General features: G+C 38.1%; 1 protein-coding gene and 1 non-coding gene across 5 annotated transcripts in view; one reads left to right on the top strand and one right to left on the bottom strand.

The window, feature by feature from the left end:
* Positions 1 to 14584, bottom strand: part of ERBB4 (erb-b2 receptor tyrosine kinase 4) — a 1092681-nt gene extending 1078097 nt beyond the window's left edge. For all 4 annotated transcript variants that reach the window (XM_032402964.1, XM_032402981.1, XM_032402953.1 and 1 more), the window contains exon 1: positions 13828 to 14584. In XM_032402964.1, the coding sequence (XP_032258855.1) occupies positions 13828 to 13909 (82 nt within the window). In that variant the 5' untranslated portion in view covers positions 13910 to 14584. The remainder of the gene's footprint in view (positions 1 to 13827) is intronic.
* LOC116638336 lies at positions 8395 to 8576 on the top strand. The gene has a single exon (XR_004300689.1). It is a non-coding gene; the product is annotated as a U2 spliceosomal RNA (small nuclear RNA).
* Positions 14585 to 22770: the final 8186 nt, after the last annotated feature.

Raw genomic sequence — 22770 nt, 5'->3', positions numbered from 1 at the left:
AATCACATGTCCAAATCTAAGTTACCAAGAGTATCATAATTAAGTTGATATTCACAATTTCTTTCATATTACATTTTAATTGTGTAAACGTAAAATTTTAAATTGGATGTGTTCTTCTCCTTATCCACCAGAAATGAAGAGAGTATGTGTGGTGCCACCAAGGAACAGTCCCATGTCTTAACTGACTTAATACACACATGGGACAAATGACACCTTGCCAGATAACTATTCATTCTGATTAATAATGTAAGCATGTAATATGGTTATTATTGCATAAATTATGGCAATCACAAATTTGAATGGCTGTGATTCTTCAGCAGCCCAATTCATCCACATCCATTCTCAGGAAAATTCATAGTACCCATTTATTTGAGTCCTTTGGCCTGCCTCCCTCATGTGATTTTTCTCCTAGGTGAATTCAATATGTAGACAAATGACATCCTATCTATCATTTTTAAGCCCTTTCTTTTTAAACTTCGAGTCAAATAAGAAAGTACCTATGCTATTATACACTTAAGTTGGAAACATGCCTTCTTCAAACTGGCTAATACTTAATTGTGGCAAAGTTAGTAACGTACTATTCATATACTATTATTTTAAAAACTTATGGCAAAACTTTTATAATGTGTAAGGGTAACATTAAAACTGTTTAGTGACTATAATGGCAAAAAGGGACATCAGAATGGATCACAGCATATGCCAGAACTGAAATATGCAGGTCCATGATTGTGCCAGGTATTAATTCTTTAGTTGATCTGGAAAGTCTAAGAAAGGGGTGCCGGAAGGGGTGGGGGGACAGATCTGGGAAAGCCAATCAAGGAAGAATGTATTTCAATATTTTAACAATCAGTAAAATTGTAAGGAACATAGCACTTGAATAACAGTCCTAGTAATGATAAATACTTTTCTGCTCATACTCTTTTTTTTTTTTTTTCTGCTCATACTCTTAAAGGACACAAGGATTTACAGGATTTTGAAAATGCCAAACAAAAGTCTTCACATTCTTAGTTGAAATTAAGAATAAACATTAAAGTTATTTTTCATATATGTGAACAGGAAGCACTGAAAAGCATTTGATCTTGACTTGGTATGAAATCAAAGATGTCTTTAGTTTAAAACCTTCATGTGCTATATCGGCACATATACAATTACTACAGACTTTAATCAAGAGAGAAGCTGTCTGAAAAAAATTAACCTTGAAATAACCACTGGAAATATGATGAGATGAACAATTCATGAATATGAGAATTATTCTCTATAGTGAGCTTGATTATGGAGAATGTAGTCTTAAGCCATGACAAAGCTCTAGCTGATATATAAATAACATTATAACCTTCAGATATCTTTTAATTTGCTGTGCTAGAAAAGACTTTTAGAAATGTTAAGGTAGTCCCATATTATGGATATTATTGTACAAACTCCTGGCTTTTCCCTGAATCATGTTTCTATCAAGTGTAACACATTCTGTGACATTTTTTCATACAAATTAGCCTCATTCAGAAATTTCACTAAAATTTATTTTCTTTTGCATGATAGTACTTTTTTACAAAGACCAAAGTTTGGGTTTCTTGCTTGTTTTGTTTTATAACCACTTCCTGATCATTACAGTGGATACTATCCTATTGGTTTACATAGCAGATGAATGACTAGTTGCAGAATATGAGTCTCACCACATGCCAGATTCAAATCACAAAATTACCATAAAATAATGGGACTTCTGATTCACTCACATGTAGTCAAAATCCTTGAATACCCAAAACTGACTATATATGCCCTTGAAACAAAGATATTTTGGATGTCTTGATGTATTTTATTCTTTGCAGACCTAGAACAATTGAAATGTTTTTGTTTTTCCTTTTTTTTTTTCATTTATAAATCTAACTTCACAGTGCTCCTTCTGCCAGTGAGAAATATGGTACTTACAGAAATTTATTTTTATAGAGCCTATAAATATTGAGTGAAAGCTGTTAAAACTGTGGGAGACAAACTTCATCTGCACCTTTCAAAGAGTGACTGAATCAGTTTGTAGGAGTGAAATAGCATGTATCAGATCTAAATTTGCTAAACAAAATTAGCTGCGTGCCATTGTTTGTCTTATCTCTTTCTCTGGCTCATGGTGTGCTAATTCTGGCCACAAGCAATATAGTAAGCACAGAAATAACTAATGCCCCTTTCACCAACAGTTGCATAAAATGTTTTGTCTAGTTTAATTTATCTTAGAGCTTTTTATACTTTCAAATTTCACCTGTACTTAAAAAAAAAAGAAATAAAAAAGGCCACTAAAGAATGATACTGGAATACCAATCACTTCAGCTTCTGTTAATTCTAAGTACACTTTTAGAGGTTTCAATGTATCACCAGGGATAATGGGCTGCTAAATTTGAAGTTTAAACAACTGGGAAATATTGTTAACTGTTCAATTGGTATTTTTACGTAGTAAAAGTATAACTTGAAATACCAATCCTGTTGTTACTTAAATGTGTTAATATATTAGTTAAATATTACCATATATCTGAATACTGATTTTAATTTAGATGCACTGTTTCATTCACAGCTAGTAATAATGTCTACTGTGATTAAAATGTTCACATTTAACTTAGCCAGAGGGTAAAAGTCAAAGACAGATTGTTATCTATGCTAAATAACAAATGATTAAAAATTCAATGAGCTATATATTTCAAGGGGTAGGGCCTTAGTAATACAGCTTTTACATATCAAAACTGCAAGATTCCTTTAAATTACACATTATAAACTATAGACTGTCCAAGGGACAGTATTACATGACCCATACTTAAAAATATGATATCAAGAAAATAGATATATACCTGGATTTGACATGGTCGTATTTAAAGAAAAATATTCTGATAATTGTCTCTATGTAGTACATATTTTCACCAAAAGACATTACTGACGTGATTTACAGTGTGATTTTAGGCGACAGGATTTTTTTTTCTTGAAGCCATGTGTTCTTCTTCATTAATAGTGGATACCAACTACATGAAGTAGAAAAATAAATTAAAATTACACTCAAAGTCCTTAGTAAAAGAGGAATGATGTTGTTTCTTAAAATATATATATATTTTTTTAACATAGGGAGAGTTATCATAAAGTTTTTTTTTTTTTTTTTTTTTTTTTTAAGGCTTCAGCTTCAGAGCCCTTCTCTTGCATTGGTGCATTCCAAGGCTTTGTTCTTAATTTGTATTTCTATTTCTGAATTGTTTTAAAAGAAGTTCCCAAAACTGTGTAAGTACAGGACCCAAAACCTTGGCTATACCTCTGCTTTGAAGTTTTTTTCAAGAAGACAAAGCTTACATGATTGTTTCCTTTAATATACAAAACACAAACAAAGAACTACGGAGAATCCAATGAAGGAGGAGAAATACAATATAACCTAAAGGATTTATTGGACAAGTTTCTTCACATGACTTCAGGGAAAGCAAAAAGAGCTGTTGACCTTAAGGCAGAAGGATTTGGTGTGCTAAGCGCCCCTTTCTCACACAGTGGGGTAAGTACAGTGGAGGAGCCATGCCTTTGAGAGGCATCCCTAGCTTCTGTCACTCACACAGAAGGCAGAACCAGCTGGTTCTCAGGACAGGGCAGACATGTAACTGTACCAGACTAATGCTCCAGTCAGGCTTCACCCTTACAGACTACTCCTTTATATCTCTATTTCCTCAGCTACAAAGTAGGAACAATAATCCCTGACTCAAACTCTCTTCTCATGAATTCTTAGAGGAAAAACAATCAAGAAAGTTATAGAAGAATTCAGACAGAAGTGCTAATGTCTCCATACCCAACCTCTCTCATTAATATATTACTCTGCAGACTGTTAGATAATTTTGAAAGTTACATTAAGTCTTTCAAGCCATTATAAGCTAAGGTAAAATTAGGGTGCTGCAATGACCTAGAAAGGCTGACTTTCTTACAACCTGGTAATTGAAGAAGAAATGTCTGGAAGAGCATCTTTCACTCATAGAATCTGACTATAAATACCATAATCATTTCACCAATTTTCAGAACGCAGAGTGGATCACCTAAAAGAGCAGCTGAGAGAATCCCAGTCACCTCTCGGTTTAGTTATGCTGATGTGCTTTCTTCATAGGACAATTTTTAAATGGTAGGCATATATCTATTTGTCTATTTTAAGATACTAAGAAATCTCAGTTATAACGAAGTTGTATTATCACATATATCTAAGAATAGAAAATATCACATTTGGTCTGGAACCCCTTTTTCATGAAATACTTATTAGCATCTCTCTGAAGGCAAATGTGCCTCCCAAAGGTTTGGAAAACCACTTAATAACATATTTTTAATATTGTGTTTTATTGGCCTCATCTATCCTTCCTTAAAAAAAGGAGGAAGTTGGCACCTTGAGCTTCTTATAGGTCCTCCTGTTCCTAACATGTCCTGAAATACATTGATGAATCAGTACATGCTTATTGCTTAAAAACTTATTAAAATTTTTAAATGGGAAATAAGAAATAGCAAAGTAATGACACATAAAAATAGTGGGCCACTAAAACAGTTACATTTAAGAATGGTATTCACATATATTTAACTCACCAAAAATAAAACCAACAGAAATACTTTGTACCATATTATGAACAGACTCTAAAAATGGGAATGGGGACAAGTGATATATTCTTGGAAACAATCCATTGAAAGAAATATCCTAGGAAGTTCAAGAAAGCAATTAAAGAAATTCCCAGGGTAAACATGCCTAATATCTATTATTAAGAATTCTATAATTATGTTTTGAGAACAGCTTGCTTTGTGCACTATATAGTTTAATTACAAATAATAACCATCCATGAATGAGCTTAAAATTGTTTCAGCAAATGTATGTTATTTTTTTCACTTAAAAAATATTTTTAAAAAGCTATATATTAAAGCTATATATTAAAAAATATATGTGGCACTGCATTAGTCTCGGCAGGGGATAAAAACTCCTGCTCTTAAAAAGTTAAAACTACACTATCATTTAAGATTAAAGGCCAGATAAGTGACATAGATAAAGATTATAGGCTAATCAGTGAACAAAAAATGTAATGAAGAGGTATGGTTTAATGTAGAATTGAAAAGATTCAAAGGTTTAAACAGGCAGAGGCACCAAGTGAGCCACGAAGTCCAGGGAAGGGGGTAAGCAAACGCAGAGACAAGCAAGGGATGGTAATGGAATACTGACTAGGTCAGCGTGGTTCTTACAATACATCTTAAGAAAACTCTTAAGAATGGATTTTTAAAAATCTGAACACTATTTTAGTAGGCTTTGAACTTTACAATGGAAATCCATTGAAGGCTTCCAAATAGAAAGTAGGATAATAAAAGTATTATATTAGAAATGGGCATCTGGCAATGATAAGAAGGAAGTCTTGGAGGTAAGAGGACATCAACAAGGGGACCAGTACAGAGGATCTTGCAATAGCTCTGCTCTGAGGTTTTTAAACACTAGATGGGGTTAATAAAAATCTTAGGGAGTAAACTTTGATAAGCTATGTAATTGAATTCCCTTTTAAAAACACAAAACGTGTTTAACTGCTTTAGTTCTAGACAAAATGATAGGACAAAAGGAATTCCTGAAAATAAAAAGTGTTTGACTAAAAGAAATACTGTTCTGTTTTATTTTTATTTGGTTTTCATAGGTCCCTATAGAAAGAAACTCATATTCTCATATTCTCTAAGCCTATAGGGAAGAATAGAAAATAATGACAAAGACAGATTTTAGTAAAAGGAGAGTTCGCCTAAAGCAAAATAATCACTACCATCCATGACCTCAATTAGGCATTCCCCTGCTAGTGAAGGCAACCCATCCTGAAATAGAGAATTGTACTACTTATTACTCAAGCTATAACCACACTAGATATAGTCACGGAAACTGGAGAATCTATTGCTACTTCTTTCAGTCCTTACCAGCTTAGCCACAAGATATCCTTAGCAGATCATAGATGACCAGCAGATGCATCTATTTAAAACAGATTTACAATCCCCACTTGTATCCTTAAGGCTTAAAACCTGAATGTCCACCTATACTGGATGTATATGGGACAAGACATTAGTAAAGGTCAGAAGAGTAGTAAAAATGTAGGTGAAACTGATTATTTACAAGTCTGATCATTCTGGGAAATAAATGAGTGCTTATTTCACCATTCATTGTGTTTTCTTTAAATAGCTTTAGCTACATTTAAAATGAAATACATATAAACATTCATACAGCCTTGATACCTAATTCTAAGTTCCTAGATTCAGAAACTAAGTCTTGCATATTCTTACTGGTGTTTAGTATGCTTCACTAACCCCTGCAATATTGGAAATAACATGATTAACAGTAATGACCCTGAGCTATTTCTCACGGGAGAGGTTTAATGATGTTGCACAGGAAGTTTCATGGTGTGTCTATGTTAATATTTTACAGGGGGTCCATTTTCATCTCAAATTCCTAACAGGAAGTGACTCGTCCTGCCAAAACAAGTTTCTAATCTCCCTTCTGTCACTATGGCCCATGAGTATGCTGATCAAATCCCAGAAAGCTCTGGTGCCTAGTGGAAGACAAGAGACAATCAGAAAGAGTTAAGGTGAAATTAAGAACACTGCAAAGTAAGAAGGCCCACAGGCAGCATCTCACAGGAGGCAAGCAGAAGGAGGCAAATGTGCCACAGAAATACCTTTATAAAGTCTTAGTACTTAAAGCTTAGCTTATATACTTATTCAAAGAATATACCTGTGATCTTAGTAGAGATCTGAAGAAAGAAGAAGGCCCAGCAAAGACAGTGGAAAAGATAAAGAACCTTGGGTCCAAGGAGGGGCCTGGAAGAATCTGAAGTATCCCCATGGATTTGCTGGTTAAGGGTCCCCAGCAACTCACTGGTGATGAAGAACCCATTGTCTATTCCTTATAAGCCATTTTATTTAAGCTTGTACATTACTTAATACAGAATAGAGATATAACCATTCTCTACTTACTGGTCATCTTCATAAAGTCCCAGGTAAAAGAAAACCTTGAAGGCTATTGTACACAGATAGTAGTGCAGATGCTCTTATCTGACTTTCAGGGTCAACACTCTATTTTTTTTTTTTAATCTTAATGTGTGGCAAGCTATAAATGCAATCAATGATTACTTCCTAAATATAAATTAAGGATGATGATGATCCCACGGTCTTCCCCTTGAAAAGAACTTCACAGTTTGATGGTTAGGCCTATAGTTCTGATCCATTTGTTTTCATTTCAACTTTGCAATTCTCTTTTAAAGCAACACAACCTTGTATTTGTTTATTCTTTCTTTTTTTTTTTTCAAGTGTCCGCAACTTGAGTTTTCAAGTACTTCTGTGTGTGTTAAGGAAAATGATACTGGTGTCAGAAGCTGCCAGCTAACTTATATCATCTCACTTCTGCAGGCTTCCAGTTTCCTCACTTAAAAAATGATGGGACTGAACTAGATAGTTTCTAACTAGTGCTAGATTTCTGTGAAGTAAGCACAGGAGAGTAGAAGCAAGAGTGGAAGGAGAGTGGGGAAGTGACAACGTCAGGGAGCACAAAGCTGTCGTCTAGCCTCAGCTTTAACAGAAGCAGCTCTCCTTTTCCCTTTTCGCCTGTTTTAGAGACCAGGGTTACACACATGAATTCACTTGAAAAGAGATCCACTAACAAAATTAATTAAAAACCAAAGGATTTCTCTTTCTAAATGCTCTAAACATTGTTTTTTCTGTCCAACTGAATCATTTTAAAAATTCAAGATGCTAATCATTTAGGGATCACCTTAGCCACCCTAAGAGAGACTCAGAAAACCAAGACACAGAGCAAGAAGTCTAACCCATGATCACAGAGAAAATGACTGTATGACCAGAATCCAATTCTTCTAACTTTTATTCCAGTGCTTTATTCTGTAGCATCACACAATAGCAGGGCTGCTAACCCGCAACCCACAGTGCGGATGTGCAACCATTCCCGTTAAATTCTATGTGGCTGCTGCCCTCTGGATTTGTACAAAGCAACGGGCCTGCAGAGTAACACGTAAAATGAAAACCACTGTAAAACAATTACTATATGTTCAAAAAATAAACAAACAAACAAACAAACAAAAAAACACTTTACAATTCGGCCCCATATATTTCACCTCTATGTCATAGAAATGAGACCATTCTCTTCAGTCTTGAAAAATTAATACAAGTAGAAACCACTCGTTTAAGTGTCAAATATGAAAACAAGAAAGTGACTTTAAAGCTTTGATTAAAGATTTGGAAAATAGGTCAATTTATGTAATAAATATGTCAGAATTATCAACAACTCAGAAAGAGAGAAAAAGCCATACACAGTGAAATCTAAAAAGACCATAGAGCAATTCTGAAAAGTAATATTTTGGGGGAAATGGCCTTCAAGTATAAATGCTTTGGTTTATCGCTTCTCGGCCTTTTGGCTAAGATCAAGTGTAAATGCTTTGGTTTAATAACCAAAAGGTGTTCTTTCAACAAAGATAGTCTGCTGAAAGTTTACACTATGTTACATTGTGTTTATTTATGTATGTATGTGTATACATTTTAAAATATATCAATTAACTTGTTACTGGAATGTATCTCAATATTAAGGAAGAGCTTTAGAGCCATTTTTCAGAAAACTGCTATACAATGGACAAATAGAGTATATTACATGCATTTTCCCCTCAGGCACAGAAGCCAAGTCACAAAGACATGGAATGAGTTGCTCAAGGTATTAACAAGAAACTGGAGGAATCTGTCCCTACCATGTAGAAATCCTGATTTAAAACACTTAGCTATGTCCTATGTCAAACTTAACCACAAAACAGGCAGTTAATGTCTCCTTCAAAGTAGGTAGCACAGCTACAGGCTCAGGAAACACTGATGTAGAACCTTTTCACTAAAAAATAATAGTAAAGAAAATTAAGGAATTGTCAGTATAAATGTAAACTCCAGTCAACAACTATGTTAGGAAGAATGAAAAGTACGGTTTTACTCAAACTGCCCAATATTTAAAATAATCCAGAAAATGAGTATTAGATATAAGGAGCAATTTTGTTCCATATGGTCAAATGTAACATAGAAAAACATTCCTAAAATGATATAACCTGAAGAAAAGTTTATAATATAATTAGATTCTGCCCTGAATACATACTCAGATCATTGTAAAAGATAACAGTGGAAGATGCTTGACAATTAATTTTTGTAGAACAGCTGTAGGCTTGAACATGTATAAGCTAATTTTAATGTAAACATTAACATCTTTATAAAGCAGTATCTCTCAAAAGGGTGAAATCAAACAGCAAGAGCTAATAAGGTTGCAGGTAACAGAACATCTTTTTTGATCATTGCTTCATTTATGTTTTAGGCACTTACAAATTACACATAGATATCCAACAGCAGCAGAACACTGTAAAATAAAGCAAAAACTTGTTGCTATTTTTAATATGTTAAATTTTCTTAATAACTGGCTCGAAATAATATAAACATGACACCACTTTAAAGCATTGTAATGTTTAAGGCACTCTAATTCCATTTATTGTTTAAAATGTGCACCTGGCATAGTCATTAATCTAAGGTAGCTCTAATCCAAAGGCTTCAGAGAATATTTAGAGCATAATTCCTTGCATCCCTAGTATTTTTTAAATGGGGGTAGTCTACCTTCCATCCTTGGTCAAGAGGGGAAAAGAGAGAAAGATATAGAAAAAGGGACTTCTCTGTAGAAAGATCTGGCCTTGGAGTCAGGGTTTCTGAGATGTGCTAGTGATCTTGGATCGATGCCTTTTTATTTTCTTTCAGGAATAAATCTGCGCAATGGAATGGCTTGCAATTGTCCAGCCAACCAGCCATATCAGATTTATCAGAAAGAAAGAATGAAAACTGGCTCAGAGGACTCCTGCAGTGGCTGAGTGGCAGGTTGCTGGGAAAAGCACACACAAAAAAGAATACACTTAGTGGTGGAGGGAAAAATATATATATTCACATGCATAAACTCAATAAATAATAAGATGTAAAGAAAGAATCTATAGTAATGGAAAGGGTGAATGCATAAGACAGATGATAAATAGTACTTCTATTTAAGAACTAAAGGCATGAAAGCTCATGAATACTAAATATTTGAATCCACTTTAAGGAGGAAATATGATTTTTCCCTCAAATGAAAGCAAACTCTAAAAATCAGCCAATGCAAACTTACTGTGTTCAGGTTAGTGTAAAAAATACATAAATCTTCCATGAAGTGCATGCCCTGGTAAATATTCTAATGTAATTTCTTATTAAGACACATTTCCAGTGACTAAATGAAAAAATATTTAAAGCAGTAAGTATTGATTTTCAAAAAAATTTGACTTTATATGCATGAATGATTAAAATAAAAGCAGTTTAAAAGGAAAAAATCAAAAAAAATAAAAAAATAAAAGGAAAAAATCGGAAGATGAGGAATCATGACACAACCAGTCACTCAATTTTATCACAACAGTCCATATCATAGTATTTTCAAGTTATTTGCAGTTATGATAGGTATAAATTTGTTTAGAAGCATTCTGAAGAAAAAAAATACCTTCTTCTAAAAAGATCTTTTTTACATATATAAGAATTTCAAAATTAAAAGAAAAAAAAACAGTATCCTGTGGGTGTGCTTACAGTAAACACATGTAGGAAAGATTTTTTTTAATGTATTTTACATCTTTTTCATCATTTATCTAAGTTTCATTAACTTTTTTCTTCTCAAATGTAGGAAAAAAACCCAACCTTAAGTTTGAAGATATATCTTAACATATGTAGGGGAAAAAAAAAAAAAGTGTTATTTTATAGTATGAAAAGCAGAACTAAGTTACTTGCAAATAAGAAATGGAAACTGAACTTGTTCATCCCATATTTATTGAGGTATGTAAAAGCATTGCTTCAATATTATATATTGTATTTCAATACAAAGGTGATATTATTTTTCAATCATGCCAGGAAAAGAAAAATTTTGAAATTATCCCTTTTGGTGGTAAAGGCTTTATAATAGTCATATAAAGGGCCTTTGGCTATATATATTATTTCTAGATAAAATGAATTACTGGAAATGAGACAAAGTCCTCAAGATTTATTTAAAAATTGTCTTCTCTAAAGCTGATTTTTTCCCCAAGCAAAAGAAGAAGAAAAAAAATAAAAACAGATCCTTTTCCATTACAATTATTTTAATAAATATCTTAGATCTATATAACAGAATCTCCCCCACCCATATCTTTATTCTGTTCACATAGAGCAGTAAATAAGGTGCATTCCTTCTGCTTCTTAAGAAATTAGCATTTCAAAAATATGCCACTTTCCCCTGAACTCCAAGCGTGTCTAATAATGCGAGAAGCAGATTGTCTTCCCTCGTTTCCTTAATTTGTTTCATCTAAAAGCAATTCACTCAACATCTTGTCGCCCTCTGGCAGCTTAGTTTACTTATCCGCACTTAATTTCTCATTTGGACCAAAACAAACTCCTCCAAACTGCTACTGACTGCTAACCGCGAGAGGGGAGACACGCAATATGTATTTACTTGGGAACATACAACCCCACATACACAGCCACAAACACACAGAGCCTCACTCATACTCCAGACAGTAACTTGATTTTATAAAAGCACTATATTAAAACCAGCTGAACTTTCCTTGCCAGGTGCGGCAGGGTGGGGGTGGGATAGGGTGAAAAAAAGAAGTCCCTAGGGGCATTTACAGTTTTCAGTGGATCACCTTAGCATGCGTGTTGCAATTATACCAGGGATGCACCCGAGAGCTTTTCTTTGTGCGGCCCTTTCATCTAGATCACTTTGTGTTTTGAACAAGTGAGGCTCGCCTTTGTGCCCCTAGAATTTCAAGTACAGAGTCACACACGGAACAACAATGGCACGCTAATCCTCGCGCTCTAAATGGGCTCACTTGTGGGTCTGACAATTCGCGGGGGGAAGCGAGAAGAGACCAGCGAGGGCGCGAGGCGGTGTCGCCTGAGACGAGGAAGAGGACAGCTGCAGAACTAATTTGGATTACATTCTTTGCAGAAATTCTGAAAAGGGCTTTTCGGCATAGCTGAACCCTGAGCCACACAGTTAATACCAAATTGCTGCGGACTCGGAGCCGGGTCCCCCAGCGGCTAAGGCTGAACCAGACAGCCCCCAGTAGGTTGCCTCGTAGAAATTCCTCTCGGCTAAGTCTGCATGTCGGTCGCAAATGCTTTTGAATGGGTCAATGTGCATAATCAACCCATTGAGGGAAAATATGAAGGGACTCGGAGTGGGGAGGGAGATAAAAAGGGATGTATCTAAGAGGCCGCTTGGAATCTCAAGTCGTGTTGGTGTAATTCCGGAGGTGGCTGGAGCGCGCGGGACCTGGTATGCATGAAGAATTTCGGAGTATTTGGGAGGGTGCAAACGGCTAGTACAAACGGCGCACACTGGTGGCATTCGAAGGTCATTTTGAAAGGCTCGATGATTGTAACTTGTTATTTACTAGGCTAGGAGGGGTAGGCGGCAGCGGCGGGGGCGGAGCGGGAAAACTACAGCGCGCTGTTTTCTTGGTGAGGTCAGAAGGACACCCTCCGGGGGCCTGAAGCTCTCCTATCGCCACTCCCGGGGGCTTTATCTCCTCTAGCTGCCTCCCACGCTCCCGCGACCAGCCCCGGATGGTTCCGGAAATCTCCCCCGCTCTCCAAAAGGCCCCCTTTGGCTGCATAAGTCACCGGTCCTCCGTCCTTTCCTGTCCCACTTTCATCCCCAGGAAACGCGAGTGTCAAACTTTGAGCAACCTCGCACTGCAGGTGCTGTCATTAGCCCTGCCCGCCGCGGTGCGCCAGCTCCACCCGGCTGCCTCTCGGGAGTCAATAAGCCTTCTGCCTGTCCAGGTACCTGGGGCTCAAGCTTTCCTGCAAACAGTGGCAGCGCAGTCGCGCCCGCCTCTCGGGTTAAATCAATTCGCGCAACGGGTCGGCTCGGCAGCCGCGCCGGGCAGTAAACAGAGAAGTTGGAGGGACTCCGGCCAATAGCAAGTTGAACTACAGGAAGAACTCTTCCTGAAGCCAAATAGCAATCGACGGGAAGGCCGGGCTCCCGGCTCAAGTATGTCAACCCCCCCCCCCTTCTTTTTTTTAAAGAGAGCACGCAGGCAAGCAAGCTCCCTCTTGTCAATGGGGCGAAGGCTCCCGGACGCCGGCGTAGGAGGCCCAGAGTTCTGTGTCCCCGGGCCGAAGCGCGCCCTCCTGCCGCGCTCCAGCTGCCCAGGCTGGGCTCAAGTCTAGTCTGACCCCTCAAGCTCCAGCGACAGGGGACGCAGCGGCCTCCGGCAGCACACACAGGTGCAAAGCCCCGCTCTCAGAGCTCCACTCCCCACAGCCCTCCCGCTCTCAAGAGGCCCAGATGACACCGCCCAGGACTCCAGCCCTTCCGAAGCCCCGGTGGTGCGCGCTTCTTGGAAGCTTTTACTCGGGGGGGGGGGGGGGGGGGGGGCGGACGGCCAGAGGACCGTCTCCTCTAACTCGGGAATTGTGTCTCCCATGTCCCGCACAACAAGCAGGACCACAAGGGATCCCACTTAGGATCACAGAAAACGTGCGAGAAAGAAAAAAGGGGGTTGAGGAGAGAGAAAAGGGACAGGGTCGCAGAGTGATATTTCACGACAAATAAAACACAGGTACACAAAAAGGTTAAGTTTGGGGATAGAAAGAGGGACAAACGGAAGCCCAAGGAAGAGGCCCCAGTGGAGTGGTCCCTCCACGCCTGGGAGCCAGAGGGTCTCTGGGCGAAGGGGGCGAGGGAGCCACCCGACGCAGCCAAGCCAGCGGCAGCAGGTTCAACAACTGGAGCGCGAGAAAGAACCGCGCGCGACCCACCTGACTGAGAAGCGTTGGGCTGGACGGTCCCCGCTGCCAGGAGAAGGCTCACCCAGACCCACAGTCCTATCGCCAGCTTCATTTTTTGAAAGTCTCAGATCCCGTGCTGACAATTACATGTCCAAATGGCATATCCCCTTTCGGGCACTCGGAGGAGATTCCTCAGCCAGGCGCGCTTGGGGGCGCGAGGGGAACTGGCGCGCGACGTGCGCGGTGCACCGGCTCCAAGCACCGGCGACCGAGTCAGCGCCCGCGGGTCCAGGGCCGGGGACCGGAGGAGGGGGTGAGTGTGCGCGCTTGTGTGCGCGTGTGGGAGTGTGCTCGAGTGTGTGCGCCTGGTTCTCCGGGCCGGACTGTGCAGCTATTTCCCTGTGTGAGCCTTTGCTTTCTCGCTCCCTCCTCACTTTCTCTCACTGGTTGGTCAACAATAAAAAGGAAGGGGGAAAAAGGTTTCCAAAAAAAGTTGATTGCAAAGAGGCGGTAGGTTTCCGGCCTCTCCCCCTTGCCGGGCTATGTTCGGCTCCCTTTTCAGTTTCCTTGCACCTCCAGTCCAAATTGGGAGGGAATAGGAGGGCGGGGGGAGTGGGGGGAAGCTTCTCGCTTCTCCCCCGATCCTGTCCTTCTTTTTCCTGTCAGCTTTCCTCACACTTGTCCGGCGGCTGCGGTAATTAAAGCTCCGAGCGTCATTTCCAACGCTCCGCGGTCTCCAGCTGCAGCCCCACAGAGAAATTAATAAGACTCCGGGAGGGGAAAAAAAAAAAAAAAAAAGGTGGAGGGGGGCGGATAAAACAACCCTCCACGCCACCAGGCTGGCTCTGCTCAGCCGCGAAAACCCCGCCCCCGCTCTGACCCAACTAGCCACGCCTTTTCCCCCGCCCCCACCCCAAAGGGAAATCTTATTGGCTCAGACACTCCCCAAAATCCTCAGTCTCAGGAGTTGGGAAAACACCTGTCTGGGAGCGGGCGCGTGCTGGTGGGGGCGGGGGGAAGCTGGATTTAAAGGGCTCACCCAAGACCACAGACTGAAACAGAGGCCCGAGACAGCTGGCCTGCGGAGTGCGGAGGCCACAGGAGGGTGGCTTACGGATTTTTTTTTTTTTTAAACAAGAAAGTCACCATTTTCTTTATTGCCCCACCGTGTTCATCCACAGACTGGACCTAGAAAGAAAAGAAAAGAAAACGTTGCTTCGGGCATAAAGCCTTCACCCTTCTCTAAACTCTCCTGCTCCACACTCAGAAAGTAATTTAAGAGGTGGTTTAGCAACCGGTAGCCTCCGCTGGTTAGGTGGTCCTGGGAATATAATCAATCACCCGTTTTCCCAACTATGCCATCTCTCCCACCATTCCCACCCTCCCAAAGTGACCACATTTGTATAGCTACATCCTTTGATTTTCAGTTTATAAGTCTTTTCACCTTTTCCTTGGACTCTAGGACAACTTGGTTTGGGGTTCATTGACAGTAAGCAGATTCTTGTCGAAAGCTATGAATGTGGTTCTGAAGGGCTAGAAACTGTCCCACTCCTCAGCTGTTCAATGTCTTCAACTTAAGGCCGCGCCAGGACATAACCAACGCAAATGATTAGGCTTATGCTACAGTGGACCCAACTTTAGGCTCCTTCTGTGTTGTCAACTCTGCAAGTCCACACGCCCCAGTCCCCAGTTTATTGCTAACTATAGGAGTTTCTGTGCCTTTCTTGATAAAAAATATCCCGGGTTTGGGTCATATCAGTGTACATATCCCTTGCCTTTTACGGCTCTGAAACTGTACCCTGGGCAGAGGCCAGAACCTCCTGGGGGTAGTAGGTTATTGGTTTGCTATTTGCACAGGCATTCTATGTATGAATTATTTTACTTTTTATGTCTTGCTAGAAGCAGAAAATATATAAATAAAAAGTATCAAGGGAGCTTAAAAATCAAGCCACCTCACTCATCATTTGAGACCTTCCCATTCCTCCCCCACATCTTTTATCTATAGCCTTGTCCCTTAAGAATTTTCATGGAGCTGAGAACAGAGAGAAATAGCAGCCTCATCCCAGAAACCTGAAGCCTTCCCTTTCTTAGGCCTACAGCAAGTAACAGGCACAGAGAGGAGGCCAGATAGCTGAGCATGCTGTTTTACCCAGAAGCAGCCTAGAGCCTAGAGAAACCCAGCCCAGAACAGATGATGGTGACTGGACCGGAGTGGTACTGATTGCCTCAGAACTATGCACACTGCTCTTTGGGATTATCTTTGCTTTCTATTTTTATCACCCTCCCCCCTCTATTTTCTTTCCTTTCATTCAATCTCTTCTCAGTCTCCTTTCCTTGAATCTCCTTCTGCTCTTAATGATGATGCTCAGACACCTCTCTTCCATGAAAACTGCTGCTTTTTAAAACTTTCCTTCTGTCCCCAGAGTAACAACTTACATGAAAAAAAAAAAAATTAAAAAAAAAAAACTTTCCTGCTTTGGGGAAAGCTTAAGTTTCTATATTAAAAAGGGTCTTGTTTCTGATAACAGTTATAAGAAGTTGAAGAAATTGTGTATTTTAGCTTAAGTTGAGGAAAAAATTAAATGCCCTGGATAATTTGGGTTGTTTTTGATTTTCTACTTGTGTGCATTGTGATAGTTTTTACTTTTTCATCAATTTCTTTTGGATGCTTGACAGTCTGTACAAGGCATCTACCAATTAAATTACCTTGTATACCCATGATTTGCCATGATACCCATTTCAATTTGTTCTGTTTGACCCCATTTTTTGGTGGTTCTGATTGAAGCAATGATTGCTACCTAACCAAAGCTGGATATCTTACCAGCAGCCTATAAAATGAATTGGCATGAAAGTTCTACCCAACAGAGGCATCCCATATTGTTTTTGATGGTGACTGGTCTACTCAATCAGAGTCTAGTTTATATAATTTGATTATGAGACCCTAGAGACTTAGGAAGGAAGTATCCTGTGTGGAACAACTAGAAAAGTGAGAATGTAAAATCCATGAGCTAGAGTCAATAGCTAATTTTTTCTGTGTCTGGTCTCATTGGTTTCCCATCTCAACTGAGTCATCATAAGAAAGGAATACCAGAGTAGGGGACATTTGCTACCAGATGTAGACAGGACAGGCTAAATCCTCTGTGATTGCTAGAGGATTTCTGAAGAGGATCTCTATATTTCTTCACTTTTCCATGTATCTTTATAATAATTCTTTATCAGCTGGATTAACAAAAATATGTTGCTATTATTTTCAACCTGGAAAAAAACAAATCTGAGTAACCCAACATATTACTTAGAAAACTGCAGGTTTGCATCCGGATTTATCTGCTCAGTGTCCCTTTTCTAGGAACTCTCCTTCCCTCAGTTCTACATTTTTAACTTGGATCTACCTCCATGGTACAACACCCCCAACTCCTTTGTTCCAAGTTGGACCACTCAAAATACAAAGTTAGACCAATCAAAATGCCTTGATCATTGTTAACTGGTTGACAGATGGTCACTCCCACAGAGTCTCTTCCCTGAGATTTTTTGTGCATGGGAAAGAAAGAGTTCCTATTAGTCATTCACTGATAGCTTCTGAGATTTAAAAAAAAAAAAAAAAAAAGTCCAGAACTGACCTAGGTTTCCTTCTATGTAGGGATGACCAGGCTGCAGTGAGAAAGAATGAAGGTGCCATTTGCAAGGAGCACAAGGGGGCGCCTGGGTGGCTCACTTGGTTAAGCATCTGCCTTCCTCTCAGGCTCAGGTCATGACCTTGGAATCCAGTCCTGGGATCTGGGATCCGGGATCCAGCCTGTGTCAGGCTCCATGCTCAGCCAGGAGTCTGCTTCTCTCTCTCCCACTATCCCTCTCTACCATATGTGCTCTTTTACTTGCTCTATCTCAAATAAATAAAATAAAAAATCTTTAAAAAAAAAAAAAAAAGGAACACAAGCTCTTTCTGAAGGTCTGAAGAATGTTCAAGCTTTTCCTGTGGCTTTGTTATTTGAATCCCCCTTTTCCTAAGTTAGTTCAATTTCTTACTTGTTACCTGAAACCAGAACACAATGAAATAGTAAAAAGAATCCAACTTCAGTGAGATCATATAGGACATCATGCCTCTTGAGGAAGATATCTTGCTATGGCCCAAATTCTTCAATTTCCCTTCACAGTTTCTCATGCTTTCCCTTGGCTGAAACCATAACCCCAACATAGAGATTCCTTTGGTCTTTGCTACTTCCTCATATCACATTTCCTAGTTCATGTTTTCCATTAGTAATAGAATTCAAGGAGCGTCTTGACGTCATGAGTGGCAGAATGCTACTGGTGGGATAATGCTACGGTGGGGGAACACATTGATCTCAGAGTTCAATGTTGCATTAGATATATAACTTTGTCCTGGAGTCTTATAGTTCACTCCACTCTTCAGCTTGTTTCTCAGACTTCCCTAACAGTATGATTAGAGCTTTCTACTTTAGACATTTTGCTATTGGCCATAAATATAAATTTGGGACAAATATTAACCAAGAAAAGAAAACAAGATCTGGTCATAAATCAATTTTCTTCTCCTGAATATTCAAAAATAATATAGGATTCTAATTCTCCACCCGCTACCCATTATCATCTTCCTCATCATCTAAGTTATTTTGTGATCACAAGCAACTGACTTCATATACCTGAGCCCTTTGCCTCATCTTTAAAGGAAAGGATTGTTATGTCCCAAATCTAAGGCTTCATAAATCTATGATGTAGTGATCACCTACTAAGTACAAGTCATAATTTTCATAGACTTCAATTGTTTCTTATATTCCTTCCTCCTTTTCCCCACTTACCCACACACAAATCTTGATCTGGAGCACGAACACAGCCTCATCCTTAGGAAATATTCAAATAAGCTCACTACTATGTTACTGTGAAGTGCTCAAGACTTTAGGACTTTCCTATTTCATCAGCCAAAAAGAAACTTTGGTAAATACCAAGGCAGATCCAGTTTTATGATGATGAAGCAGATGACAGATGGAGTACTGGAAGTTTTTGTTTGGTTAGTTTTTGTTTATTAACTAGCAATTAAAATAACATCTTTTGTTCTTAACCCTCATAGTTCTGAAATTCTCTGATATTTTTGGTAATGTTCAATGTGTCAAAGCTAAAAAAAATCTTTAAACATTTTTTAAATGCATGACTATACATTAACAAAAGAAATGTTTTTGTGACCTTAGTTAATTTAATATCCAAAGAGGACCTGCCTGAGAATATTTTCATTTTGGTTAGTAAGTGTTATTTTCTGTCTATGTGTGTGATTAAGCCTTAATTTTTTAAGTGCTAATGAGAAGGGACTGAACATAAATAAATTAAATCTGTGTTGCTTTTATGTTCATCAGTGTCTGTCCAAGTTCTTACAGACATTTTTTGGTTTGTGGTTGAAACTGCAAAACAATTTCAGCCCTGTGGACAGAGTAGCCTTTTCCAACAAAGTTATGCAAAAATGATTTTCCTAGTGAAACCTTTTCCTGTTGTGTATCTGCTTTATATATTTTCTTTAAGTTCTTGTGTCCCAGATAGCTTTTTTACTGCTTTGTAAGTTTATAGATAAAGTAAAACTTCAGTAACAGTTGCCAATTGAAAACTAAGAAGAAAAGGGACATTTCTATTTTTGCATGTTTATATATTTATAAATAAGTTAACTAGTGAAATTCCTTATTGAGGCTATGATTGTACCTGGCCTAAAATCTGAACCAAGAAAAAGTTTGTTAGTTTCTTTTTCAGGTAGCCTCTTATGTTGTGCTTCGTTTTTTCTGGACTCCTAACTTGGCAAAGAGCTTGATCATGTTACAGTTAATACATAGATTTCTCAAAAGAATCTGAAGAAGTTACATTTGCCATGCACAGGAAAATGGCTGTTATTCTGACTAAGGTCACAAAGAGTTCTTAGAATTTTTCTTGAATTCCTGCCAAATAGTAAACTGACATAATCAGTTAGAAACCATGTATCTTTTTTTAATCTCAGATTTGTATAGGGATGGATGAACCTTCAAAGCTTCAGCAAAAAGGCTCGAATAGTTCAGAAAGGGTCCTAACTCGTTGAGTCTTCTTTCAACACATTAATAGCCTGGTACCTCATCTCCTGATCTATTACCTCTCAGTATAACCCCATTCCCTTTTCTTTAATATAGTTCTCCAATTCTCTTGGTGACTACCCCTTACCAAGCCTCTCCTCATCACTGAAAAATCTGTCATGAGGCCCAAAGACATCTGCCAGGTTCTCTTCTTGGTCTTGGTCCCTAATGAATCACAATTTTCTAATTTCCCAGGTTTTGCATCTCAGAAATATCCCATGTTCCAAAACGTTTCATACTACAATTCACCAGTAGAAAGGGCCCAGCAGAGATGCTGTCCAAATTATTGAGTCACACAAAGTAGTAGCAAAAAATATACATAATAAAGAAATGGCAGAAGTTAAACTTTTCATCATGTTTGATGACAAGGGAGAAAGCACTAATAAAAGGATATATGGTGGTTTTTATGTATTTTCTACAGAAGGATGGTTATTAACTTATACTGATTGATCTATAAGTGTTTTCCTTTTGATTGGCTGTAAAGATCTATAAAGACTCCAGAAAAACAAATTCTGGTTGGTATATCTTTCCTTATGAGGTCTTAGATTATCACTTAAAAAAATCAGCCTTGAATATAGTCTGATTCACATCCCCCTTTGAATATTTAAACTGCTGATACAACAAACGTATTAGTAATGTGCTACTATATCAAAGCAATATGGCTTAAGAAAGATACAAATATCCCAACAAGCTGATAATATTGAATTTGGTGCAAAAAATAGCAGCACCCAATTTAATTTTATTAAAATAGGGAAAGAGGTCAGGCTGGACAATATTTTGAATCTGAGGTAAGAATATCTACTTTTACAAAAACAATTTTAATAAGGAAAAAACCTAAAGCTATATAAAGTTAGAGAAATATTTTTTGTTCAGTGAAACTTTTACCTAAATATAACTGGAAACATTTACTTAAACAATTTTTAAAGAGCATAGACTTTCCCAAATATACAGTCTACTTAAAATCATTATATGAAGAGTTTATGATGCCATATTACATACTGTTCTGGTTTTCCATTATGACACTAACTTAGTTTTAAAATAACACTAATTTATAAGCAACTGGTATTACGCAGTGTAAGTTGTTGAATGAAGAAACATTCCACTAGATACTACTTTTTAATATTTGCTTACACTGTATAAAGTATTGCCATGGACAACTTGTGTACTTTATGTATATTTTCTTTTTTATTTTAAAGATTTTATTTATATTACAGAGATAGACACAGCGAGAAAGGGAACACAAGCAGGGGGAGTGGGAGAGGGAGAAGCAGGCTTCCCGCGGAGCAGGGAACCCGATGCGGGGCTCGATCCCAGGACCCTGGGACCATGACCTGAGCCGAAGGCAGACGCTTAACGACTGAGCCACCCAGGCGCCCCTATTTTATGTATATTTTCAAGGAAATTATATTAACAGGTATCATGATGTAAGGTATTAATATTTGTCTTAGCTAATACATGCATACTGACTCCACATTCTTTCTGTGTAGTCATTTCAGGTAAACATTGATAGAGAAAGAAAAATGTTCTTTGTCTAATCAAATCCTGGAAGAAAATAAAACAATTCTGATAATTTATTGTTGTCTATTAGATAGAGAGGATGAGAGAGGTCTGCTTCATACAGCTTAATGTGACTTTGTTAAATGAACACTTTTAGACAAATGGAGTCACTGCTTGTCTTACTGCATCTGCTTATCCCTCCATTCAGGAACTCCCTAACACACTGGAGAAGAGGTTATGCATTACTCTGAAAAATAATGATCGTTTTAGATGTTTTCTGACTCTAGCATTTCTTTTCAGAATGGTGTTCCGAATACTGTCATTGTGTTCTTTGAGTCATAACTCTAACAGAATATTACTGAAGGAACATAAGTCTATGACAGTATTTACCACTAAATCCAAAAGTCATTTTTATTTTGTCTTAATGCGATTACATTTAAGCATAACTTTACTTTCTACTATTTGCTATAAAATGGATATATGTTACCCACGGACATATACATTTATATATGCATATATCCATAATTTCACCCCAACTTTTGCTATAAAAACATTATTTTCTACTTTATTCGCTCTGAAATAACTAGTATTCTATTGCCTTTTTCCAGTTTAGTATGACCCTGACACTTAAAAACTCTAAATATTTCTAGAAGTATAACCTCCTCACTTTATCCTTTCCCAAATTTTCTCCCTTAAGAGATTATGTTTTTGAAAGAAAATAATTATACTTTTATTTTTAAATGAGGAAGGAAAAAAATAAAAATGAGACTTCATTGAGCACTGTATTTCACTACCCTGAGTGAGGCCAGCAAATATCAATGAGAGCAGAGTGTTAACTACAAAATCAATCAAGGGACAGACCATAAAAACATTATATTTTAAAGTAAAAACTAAAAATACATGTTTTAGGTAACCAAAATACTTTATGCATATATGCAATTGTATTATATATTCAAAACTGTGACTTGAAAAAGGTCATCCTGATGAAACTCCCTGCCTATTTTCTAAATATATTTGAAGTGAATGGAAATTTACCAATATGTAAAACTGGCACTGTTATTTTTTTTTAACCACATAAATAAAATCAACATACCTGGCAAGATAAATATAATTATTTCAAATATTTAAATAGGAACTGTGGCTCTATCTGCCTTTCGGTAAACAATGACTAATTGTGCTGGCTAAAACTACACCTTCAAGATTGGAAGGCACAGATCCTGGAAAGATACTGAAGTTGGTTCCCACTCCCATGGCCTTCACTGTACATTAATCAGAAGTGTTTGCTATGCAAATCTTGTCATAGGAAGCAATTATGGTTGTTCCTAAACTGACCTCATGTTTATTTGTTACTTCAGCTTTTTACTTCCAAACCTTGTCTGAT

The sequence above is a fragment of the Phoca vitulina genome, unplaced genomic scaffold (assembly GCF_004348235.1).
Source record: "Phoca vitulina isolate PV1807 unplaced genomic scaffold, GSC_HSeal_1.0 scaffold1, whole genome shotgun sequence".
NCBI classification, from domain to species: domain Eukaryota; kingdom Metazoa; phylum Chordata; class Mammalia; order Carnivora; family Phocidae; genus Phoca; species Phoca vitulina.
The sequence above is the reverse complement of the archived record's forward strand: the minus strand, read 5'-3'. Positions and strand labels throughout refer to the sequence as shown.